Source organism: Geotrypetes seraphini, chromosome 6 (assembly GCF_902459505.1).
Source record: "Geotrypetes seraphini chromosome 6, aGeoSer1.1, whole genome shotgun sequence".
NCBI lineage: Eukaryota > Metazoa > Chordata > Amphibia > Gymnophiona > Dermophiidae > Geotrypetes > Geotrypetes seraphini.
In genome coordinates, this window is record NC_047089.1 from 16,019,683 (window position 1) to 16,030,886 (window position 11,204).

Sequence of the window (11,204 nt, forward strand, 5' to 3'; positions counted from 1 at the left end):
CAGCTGAAGTGACCCCCAACCCCCCCCCCCCAATACACCTGGACACATCTGGAAGAGAAGTAAGCAAAATAGTGCCTCTGCATGCTCATAAACACGAAAGGTCTTCAACCGGAACTCTCAGGGAGGTCACTGCCAGAATCCTGTCTACACCCTCCTGAAGAAAGCCAGGACTACTGAACTGGGAGCCTTCTCAGGCTTTACCTAATTCCTAGCACTCCACTGTGGGAAAGCCTTCCAGGCTTTGGCAGAAGAAGCCATAGGAGAGGGTTACATCGAGTCCAAAGAAGTCACGATAACTACCTCTGAATAACCGTGCACCATCAAGCTGAGCACTCATGAGCCATACCGTAAGACCAAAACACCATGGGTTCTCCATGGTCACCAGCCCCTGACTGAGAAGGTATCGATGAAAAGGGAGCTGGAGTTTCTCATTCCGCTGAAGACTTTCAAGAACCGCATACCACAGGTGGCAAAGTCAATCTGGAGCTACTAGAGACACCAAGCCAGGATGCATCGTTGTCCAGCGGATGATCTGACCAACCAGAGGCCATGGAGGGATCATATAGGCACTTGTGAGCTAGCCACAGCCAAACCAAGGCAGCTGGTCCCAGCTTCCTTGCAGATCATCAACCAAAAAGGCGCCTGGCCTTCGAAAACTCTGTCAAAGCCAACAAGACCCTCTGGGGCACACCCTAGTTCTTGCAAGATCAGATGGAACGACTCCTGCGAGAGTGACCATGCTCCCGAGACCAGGAACTGTCAACCGAGGAAGACTGCTGGAACATTGTTGACTCCAGCTCTGGCTCCATGGGCCGCCGCTGAGAAAGAAAGAAGATGCGCTTCCACCCAGTGGAACGCCACCAATATTTCAGGCCCAAGAGAGTAGAGCTCCCTCGTGATGTACATATGCCAATTCCGTGGCGTCAAAGAAACTTGCACCGCTGGTCTTTCCGCCGAAGCTCTAGATGATTGGTCAACCAACATTGCAGACCAGGAGTCCACTATCCCTGACTGCAGCGAGCCCCGCATTAAGCCTGCAACCTAACAGGCTGGCATCTATCATAAGAATCATCCACTCGGAAAACCAAATAAGCCAGCCCTGGCCTAGAGCAATCCCCTAAAGCCATGAGCTCAAATTGCTGCTAGTTGGCTCCGACCAGGGGAGCAGCATCTGAAGGGGGAAACTCAGCAGAGATCACCAAAATAGGAGGGACTCCCGTCAAGGGCATATGGATGCTCCGGCTCAAGGGATCGCCTCCAAGGAGGCTACCCAAGACGCCAGAACCTGCAGACAAAACCAGGCCGAGAGAGTCAAACAGTCCAAGAGAAGGAACACACAACTAGAGATGAAGAGAGCCCTCTAAGGACTGGGAGGACGCTATGCGTCTCTTCTTGAACTCGCCAATGCCTGCAGCAGAGACATTACCATTCACACCGCACCTTTGTACCCAATTGATGGAGCCCATCACCCGCTGTCCCAGGAATGGAGGACTTGGAGCCCCTGCAGGCGGAAAGCCACCTCAACTACAAGCACTTTGACGAAAGTGCAGGAGCTATCGCGAGGCCCAAGGAGCAGAGCTGCAAACTGAAAATGCTGTTGCAGAACATGGAAACGCAGAAACCTGTGATGCTCTGGGCAGATGGAAATATGGAAGAAAACCTCTGAGATCCAAGGACACTAGAAACTCCCCTGGAGACAGCTAGCACCATGTACTCCGTTGTCCATTCAGAAAACGGGAATTCACAAAAAGCAGGTGACTGATTGTAGATCCAGAATGTGTCTCCAATCCCCCGAGCCTTTCTGGCATGAGGAAGTATCAAGAGTATCCATCTAAGCTCCCATTCATGGTTTGGAACAAGTTCCAGCATCCTGAAGACTAAAAGACATTACAGAATATCGCAGACCCTGGACTCTGTTGCGGTTGACTTTCCGTAGGCTAGAAACCAAGCCAAAGGCGGGCAAAGGAGTACTATCAAGTGTCCGATGAAAGTCACGTTCACTCCTGACAAAACTGTAGAAGAAAGCCTGTGCGGAAGGAAGCCTTGCCCGATCCCTGGCGACACTCATGCTTTCTTCTGTTTTTTTGTGAGGCAAAGCCACTGCACAGGAATCTGAGGATGCCTGGAAATAGAAACGTGGCAACATGGGCGTAGCCCTGGGAATGTTTCTAGGAGAAAAAAACCTGAGTATCCCTGATGACCCCTGTGAGAGGAACGAAGAGGATGATCCCCTCCCGACATCCAGTGAAACTGGATCACAGGTAGCAACTTAGGGCGGCGCTCACAACACCTGAGTAGAAGTCAGCCAGATCTATACCAACAAGAATCTCGCCAATGAAGGTCTTCATCCAAAGATGGATCCAAGGAGCTCAGACATTACACCAGCAGAGAATGTACTAAAAACTCAAATAAGATCATAAAGGGCACCCGGCACCGTAGCCACACCAACCAGCACCAGCGGAGGACAGGCATGCACCTCCACAGAGGACGCATTGCACAGGTACGCGCCATAAAGGAAGTGGCCACCGCCACTCAACTACTTGAGGATGCTAGGAAAAAAAAATAAGTTTATAATATAATATCCACCCTGCGATCCTGAGAGTCGTGAAACCTCACTCCCCTATCACTAGGGAGGGCTGCATGCTGGAAAACTTGCGCCACGGCAGAATCTACCTCAGGCTGTTCAGACCTGCCAAAAATCAGGATTCAGGTGATAAAGCGTAGATATAGATTTGGCAGATTAGAAAGAGCTGGGGATCACATTGTTCTGAAATCAGACCGTGAATGGAAAAAGGCACAGGAGAACAGTCGAAGACCAAAGCCAAAGACCTAGAAGGTGGAAAATCCAAATGGAGCTCTTTCAGAACATCAGCTGTAGAAGCTTACAGTAGCCTGCTGCAAATGTGAAAGATCAGCACCTCCAAATCAGGACACTCAGGGTGGCCAAGGAGACCAGTCTCAGCAAAGGCATCAGCCGGCAGGAAACAGTGGCAGGAAATAAAAGAATCATAAAAATTGCATGGCAACTACTGCAATCGAGGTCAGGCATGGCCAGACAAGAAAGCTCCCAACCAGGAAGCTTAGGCACAGACACCATAGACCGAAAAAGCCCTAATGCACCTGCTGGTAGTGTCAAACGCTGATCAGAGGAGCCAAATAAAATCCAATGAAAAAGCCCACTCTATAACCATGGCAGAGCTCTGTTGAAGTACGTGCGCCATGTCAAAAGAGTCCGTAGACACAGACATACTGCGCCGGATTCCAGAACGGCCTCTGGGTGAAATTTTCTTTGAAAGGCCGGCTCCCCAGCTCAAGCCGGCTCCCCAGCTCAAGAAAACATGGAGGAGGCAAAATCCAAAGCTCTTGCTCCCCTCCCAGGCACGCAGTACACAATCGTTGATCCGGCGCCCATCTGGTGCAATCAATGGCCACATTCAATAGATTAGGTTGGGGAGTCCATCCCAATCAATTTTGAGTCAAATTGACTGTTTTTTGAGGAAGAAATAAAAGTTAGAAAAAAAAGATTGATTTTAAAATTCAAGATGGCCGCTGTCACAAATTTGCACCAAAAACAGCAAAAATAAACAAAATTCAATAATAAAAAAATAGCGACTGGGGGGTCTGGGAAGCTCTGGGGATTTGGGGTCTGGGGTACTTGAACCCTACCCTCAAACTGTGAAAAATAACTTTTAAATTATTTCACAAGCCACCTCCGAAGTTCCCATAGGAAATAATGGAGGTACCTGCAGTCTCTGCAGTACCATGCCTGTCAGCGATTTTAACAGCAGCTGAATGGAGAAAAAGGCCTTTCTGTCTCAGAAACTTCTCCAGAGTGGAAGATCTTTGGACTGCCAGACAGCCAGACACTAACTATGACCTCTGCCCCAATGGATCCTCATCCACATGGTCAGGGGGTGGGAAAGGCAGCTTGCGCCTTGAAACCTGGGTGGGTTTCACTCCAGAAGCATATAGCCTGCGCTTGAAACCTGTGACAAGCGCAGACTCCCAGGGGAAGGGACCCTGAATTTATATATGGTGGAACATAGCAGGCTGGCTCCACAGATCCACCAGAGCTTCTCTGTGAAACTGCAGTCTGAGAAATGAACTTTAAGCAAAAAAATAAGATATAAGCAGAGCAACTGCAAGACTTCTGCACAGACTGCTTGCAGAAAGTGAAACTGGATTTGTTTACCAGGTCTCAGGTTAAGGGGGGGTTGGAGCATGTGCTCAGAAAAAGTGTGGATTTCTGCAATATCCGGACTGAAGGTTGGGCCTGAACACCTAGCGTATGGAATCCGGAAGGGGCATAACAGAACAGGAATAAGGAGTGATGCAGCCTGGAACTTGTCAGTATGGTTATGTCAAAGAAAAATAAAAAACTATATACAAAAGATCAAAAATCTCCTAAAGGGAGTCCTTTCTGCAAATCTGGTTAACTAGGAAACAAACAACGAATGAGAAAAGGCAAAAACTCAGTTATACACCGCAACAACTTCCCCAAGCACCACAGCCATCTTGCCAAACAGTACATCTAAGGCAGTGGTCTCAAACCCGCTGTCCAGGGGCCACATGCAGCCCGCCAGGTACTATTTTGAAGCCCTTGGTATGTTTGTCATAATCACAAAAGTAAAATACAACAGTTTCTTCATCATATGTCTCTTTAGCTATAAATGACAATATTATTATTAAGACTTAGCCAAAAGGAAAGATTTATAAACTATAAAGAGTTTTACGTCAAAAATTGTCATTTCTTTAATAAGACATTAATTATTTTTTCTGAAGGCCCTCCAAGTACCTACAAATCCAAAATGTGTCCCTGCAAAAGGTTTGAGTTTGAGACCACTGATCTAAGGTGTGTCCTTTAGAGTGGGTTTGTTCTTTCACTGTTTGGTGTAGTCCTAATCCCTCCAGTTGTTGGACTGCCTGTTGGGCTTTTTGGCATATTGGGTCATGTTGACTATTGTAATGTCATTTATCTTAGCATTACAAAAACCTGTCTTTCTAGACTGCAACTGGTCCAGAATTCAGCTGCCAGACTGATTTTTGGGAAGCACAAGTTTGATCATGTGACACCACTGCTTCATAGTCTTCATTGGCTTCCTGTGTATTTCAGAATCCAGTTTAAATGTGCTTGTGTTATTTTCAAAATGTCAAGTGATGTATTCAATTTTAATGCTTTGTTATTTATACACTTGATGTAAGATTGAAAATGAATAAAGAATTTAAACAAAATTCTTCATGGCATTTTCACACCTCTAGTTCTGCTCTCCTGGAATCTTTATAGATTCTCTTTTGCAAGGGGTGACCAACAACTCAAATTATCCTGTCCTTCTAGCAAAGGTATCAAAGGAACCAAGATCTTTGGCCATTCTTTGACCTTCCACTCTTTTTAAGAAGTTCTGTCTCTCTTCCTTTTTTTCGTAAGTTTTTGAAAACTATTCTGTTCACTAAGCACTTTGGTAATTAATTTACTCTCATTTTTTTTCTTTCTCTTCAGTCCTTATTGGCCTAAACTAACTACTGTAAAACAAGACGAACTTTCCTGGATTGAAGTCTTGGTATATAAAGCCAAGCATTAGATTAGATTAGATCTACATGTAGACTGAAGTCTCCACATACCCAAAATGAGAATTTTAGGTTACCTGGATGTCTCATCACCATCTAAAATGAATATGGCTAAAACAAAACTGCTCATCTTCCTGCCTAAACCCACCTCTCCGCTCTCTCGTTCTCCGTCTCTGTGGACAACACTCATCCTTCTTGTAATTTCGGAGTCATCTTTGATTCCTCTCTCTCCTTCACCGCCCAGATACCACATATCGCTTAAATTTGCCGCTTCTTCCTCTATAATATTACCAAAATCCAACCCTTCCTCTCTGAGCACACTACCAAAATACTTATCCACACTCTCATCACCTCACACTTAGACTTCTGCAACTCGCTACTCTCAGGCCTTCTGCTTAGCCATCTTGCTCCCCTTCAATCCATCCAGAATTCGGCTGCATAACTCATATTCTGGGAGAGCCGCTACAATTACGTTATCACTCTCCTAAAGTCACTTTATTGGCTTCCAGACCATTTCTGAATACAACTCAAACTCCTCTTACTGATCTACAAATACACTCTTTCAGCTGCCCCTCACTATCTCTCTTCACTTATCTCCCCCTATGTTCCCCCTGTCAGTTCCGCTCAGCTGGTAAGTCCCTCCTATCTGTGCTTCTCTCTTTAACTGCCAACTCCAGACTCCATCCCTTCTACCTTGCTTGCCGTATGCTTGGAACAAGCTGCCCAAATCCCTACGGCAGACTCTCTGGCAGCGTTCAAGGCTCTCTTTGAGAGTGCTTTCGACTCCTAATTCCAAAGGAAGGCTATTAAAATGGTGCGTGGTCTTCGTCATAAGGCATATGGGGACAGACTTAAAGATCTCAATCTGTATACTTTGGAGAAAAGGTAGGAGAGGGGAAGATACAAGTGAGACATTTAAATACCTACATGATGTAAATGCACACGAGTTGAGTTTCATTTGAAAGGAAGCTCTGGAGAGGGCAAGGACGAAGTTAAGAGGTGGCTGAGGAGTAATCTAAGGAAATACTTTTTACAGAAAGGGTGGTAGAGGTGGTGGAGACAGAGACAGAGACTGTGTCTAAATTCAAGAAAGCCTGGGTTAGGCATGTGGAATTGCTTAGAGAAAGAGATAATGGTTGCTGTGGATGGGCAGATTGAATGAGCCATTTGGCCTTTATCTGCCACCATGTTTTCATGTTTCCTCTCACCTTGGGTTCTGCATCCCCAACCTTACATGTCATGTCTATCTGTCCAAGATAGATTGTAAGCTCTTCTGAGAAAGGACTGTCTATAAATGTCAAAATGTACAGCGCTGTGTATGCCTTTCAGCGCTATGTAAGGGATAAGTAGTAGTAGTTAGTTTCTGCAATGAGGTTCACAATGTTTTGCCACTCTTCTGTGTCCAGGTCAGGGATGACGTATAATACCATTATGCCCACTGTGTTTGAGTTTCCTATTTGAAGGAGTAGACATTCTGTTCCTGTAGGTTGGGTAATTTTCATTTGCTAGAAACTCGGTTTGGATTTGTGTATTACTGATACTCCCCCCCACCCCTTCTTTTTTTTTTTTTTTACCTTTTCTATTTTGGAGCATGACGTGATAGTCTGGTGGACATGCCTAACTTATACTCCACTGTTTTCTGTGAGCCAGGATTCTGTTATTGCTAGGAAATCCAGTGTATTTTCCTCTTATTGTCTGCAATCTGGATTCCTTTCTTGTTCATAGATCTAATGTTTAGTAGGCCTCCTTTCCATGGAGTGTTTGTTTTTGTTGCCTGGTTCTCCTATTTATGTTTTCTTGTGTTCACTGCCCCTCTCCCTGGTGGTGTTCATCTTATTGGGCCCTTATCAAAATACATTTTGCTTAGGGAGTGCTTCTATTTATGTTTGCAAGCTATAGGTGTTGTCCAGGAGGGCCCTTCTTTTGCTGTGTAATTAAAGTTAGAAGCATATTAGCTATATACATATACAGCCACAAAACTAAAAAATGAAAGAAAACTAGTGGCGTTCAAGCTGCAAGCAGGACTTAGAAATCTAGAAAGATTGTGGCATACAAGCAACACATTGAACTTTGTAGTCCTAAATCTAGTGCCATATAGCTGTAAGCAGTATGTATTAGTCCTAAAGCTAGCACCTTATCATGCTGCAAGAAGCAGAAGTTCTGAAAGCTGGTGGCATACAGGCTGCTAGTAGAGCCTATTAGTCCTAAAGCTATTGCCATATAGGGATAAACACAGTAGGGACTGGGGATATAAGATAATCATAGCAGAGCTAACCAGATTTATCAGGAAGTTAGTACTTCCAAGACGAACATAGATCACGATACAGATACTGGGGAGGGGGGGAGAACACCCTCCTGCCACGATCGTCGGGGGGGGGGGGAGGGGACTGGCGGTCATAGCCATGGCCGCTATACTAATCGCGGCAGGAAGATCCCTTGCCGCAATTAAGTATAGCGGCCGTGTCTACTTACCATGTAAGCCAGCATTTTGCTAGCCTACACTGTAAGCGTCTTCTGCTCTGCTAGGGAGATGCATAGGGACTCCTAGGTTCGCCTAAGGCTACCGCCTACCCTTAGCGGGCTTGCAGGCCTCCCTAGGCTCCCAGAGGCGCCTTCAATATAGGCAGCCTGCCTGGGTAGCATTTGTTTTAGAAAACGTGCCTCCCGATTGGCTGATTAGACAGCTGTAGGATGCCTACAGCTGCCTACAATCGGGACGCACTTTACAGAATCAGGGCCTAAGTGCAAATTGAAGCAGGAGTAGTATTGAACACAGTACACGATGCTAAATATGGATAATATGATATATTTTATATAGGTATGTACAAGTAGGTATGTATAAGCAGCTAGATTAATTATATATTATAAGAGAAAATAAGAAAGCGGATTGATTATGGTTTAAGAGGGCTGTATTGAGAACAAACTCAAAACCATCCCAGGAAACGCAAACTCTGTATTGTAAACCATGTTACAAAGCTCATATTAAGAGAATGACACGGGGACAAATTTTTCCCCGTCCCCTTGGGAACTCATTTTCCCGTCCCGGCCCCATTCCTGCAAACTCCGTCTTCATCTGCACAAATCTCAAACACTTTAAAATCATAAGTGTTCAAGGCTTGTGCGGTTAAGGTAGAGCTTATAGGAATGGGACAGGGATGGAACGGGAAAACCGAGTTCCTGCGGGGAGAAATTTGTCCCCGCATCATTCTCTCGTTTGTATAAACCGCTCTGGAATAGACTCCCCCAGTCATTAGCAGCTGTATAAAAGCTTTCAATAAGCAGGCCATGGAGGGTTAAGTAACTTGCCCAGGGTCACGGGGAGCCGCAGTGGGACGTGAACCCACATCCCCATGTTCTCAGGCTGTCTAACGTTCCCTAATCACCAGAAGGCAGCCTCTCTCTTTATTAGATTTCCTTACACATCCAGGGTGGGGGAAACGTATTTTGATTATTAAAATTAGTTAATCATGTTATAATAACGTATGTCTTCTTGTATTAATAATTGGGAGGAGGGGGAGAAAATGATTGACATCCAGGGGAGGTGGGAGGAGGGAAATGTATTTTTATTATTAAAATTACTTAGCTATAACATTGTAATAACATAATATGTCTTCTTGTATTAATAATTGGGAGGAGGGGGGGAGAAAATGATTGTTTTATGTATTAATTGTGTATTTAATAGTGGGTTTTATGCAGTGTTTATGTTCAATTAATTGTATTGCACTGTCAAAGTTTGAAAATCAATAAAGATTTAAAAAAAAAAAAAAAAAAAAGGCAGTCTGTCCAAAAACGAAGGTGGGCCCAGTTCAGTAAGGGCCAACTTTCTTGACAGGGCACAAGGCCGCAGTTTGTGTTAACATCGCCAATCTTTTCCTAAGCGTACAGGAGGCCATTTAAAATTAACATTTTTTTTTTCTTCTTTCAACATAAAAAATCGTGGTGGGGGGGGGGGGAAGGGAGGTGTTAGAGATAGCCCTGTCCTCGCGCCCACGAGGAAAGGACAAATGACTCCCTTGTAGCCCCTCCGCCAAAAAAAAAAAAAAAAAGAGTCCCTCCGAGAGGAACTGCCCGAAGCGACTGCGCACTCTCTGCAGGGCGCGAGCCACCCCACTCGGGGAGTGAGCCCGCGCTCCCTCAGAAGCGGATTTTCATCGTTTCCCTCGCCCTCGGCCCCCTTACCTCTCGGCTATATAGAGAGTGCCGTTACCCAACAGCTGCCCGTCTATCACCGCCTCTGTCTCGAGCTGCTGCTGGCGCACGCCTTCCGCCGGGGGAGGGAAGCTGGTCAGGAAACTGAGCGCCATGGCTGCCGCTCGCGCCGAACCTCTCGCGCCCGCGGCAGACGGTGCGCAGGCGCCGGGAAGGCCGCACGTCCACGCACGCCGCTAAGCACAGAGACGGACCTACGTGCGGCTGTGACGGCGGCGACGCATGCGCCATAGGAAATAAGCGGCCGCCTCGTTTCTTTAGGTTATATAGGCCCCGTTCTAGGAATGTTCTAAGGGAGCACTTCCAGTTCCAACCTGAATTAAAGGACGGTCATGTGCTTTTTCTTGTTCAACATCTGCATCATGTTCTAAATTTTGCTGAGGGAAGGTCGATAAGGCTTAATTCATGCAAAGTCAACATCACTCTTGGTCCCCAAGAACAAAATGTCCAAAACTAGGACTTTTCTCCTTGCCATAGTGAGGACTGCAATTTATTGACTTTTAGGAAAAAGCTTTTTGGTCAAGCTTTTGGCCCTGATTAACTTTTGCATATTTTAGATTTACACTTTTGTTTAATAAATATAAAAGTACAGCAGATAAAAGCCATTTAGCCTATCCTGCCCTCCTACTAGCTTTTCCTCTTGCTTAGAGTTCAGGTGTTGATATGTGGTATGTTATATGTATATTTTATGGATGTAATCCATTTAGAATTCTTTTGGTTTTAATCCAAATCTTAAATCTAGCCCCTTTCCCACTAGCACCTCTCCATCTCTCTCGCCTTTCAGAACTGGCCCTCTACCTCTCAACCCAGACCTCAATTTGCAGGTTGAAGCCATAAACCAGGAAATATAAAGGACTATGCACACTCAAGACCCTATCATGTGCCACCCTCTCCCCCCTTCATTGAGAATTCCTGTTAGGGACCATGCAAGGACTCAGAAGCCATATGCACTTTCTGCTGCAACTTTGGGTTTGTGCAGGAGGAGAGGGGCAGGGCTTGCATGTAAGCATGGCAGGGGAGGAGGGACAGAACACAGTTAATCTCCCATAACATGGTGTCAGGTCTGTGCTCCAGTACTGCATGTCCCAATCCTTCTAACAGAATTCCTCAGAGGAGATATGACGTGGCAGTACTGGACTGCAGGCATAGGGAAGTAGGCTTTGTATCAGTGCTATAGGGGCAGCTGAGCTTGTGGCAAAGTGGTAGCAGCAGCAGCAAAAATAGTTGCAGGGGTGGTAGACGGTAGCAGCAAAAAACATGGATTTGTCTAAGGAAGTTTTTTCTCAACAACTTGTTACATTATCTGAAGGTATGAATAAACATGGACTTGAACTGCAAGGTAATGGCGGAATAGAAATCCCTAATGTAATGTAATAAAGGTAAGCCAATTGATATTGTACATCTGGATTTTCAGAAAGCATTTGACAAAA

General features: G+C 45.5%; 1 protein-coding gene across 2 annotated transcripts in view; it reads right to left on the bottom strand.

Annotated features, from left to right (window-relative positions):
• CLNS1A (chloride nucleotide-sensitive channel 1A) overlaps positions 1-10,007 on the bottom strand; it is a 42,086-nt gene extending 32,079 nt beyond the window's left edge. The window contains exon 1 of one of the 2 annotated variants that reach the window (XM_033948719.1): positions 9,745-10,007. In XM_033948719.1, coding sequence (XP_033804610.1) covers positions 9,745-9,869 — 125 coding nt within the window. In that variant the 5' untranslated portion in view covers positions 9,870-10,007. The remainder of the gene's footprint in view (positions 1-9,744) is intronic. The other variant, XM_033948718.1, reaches the window with a different exon arrangement.
• Positions 10,008-11,204: the final 1,197 nt, after the last annotated feature.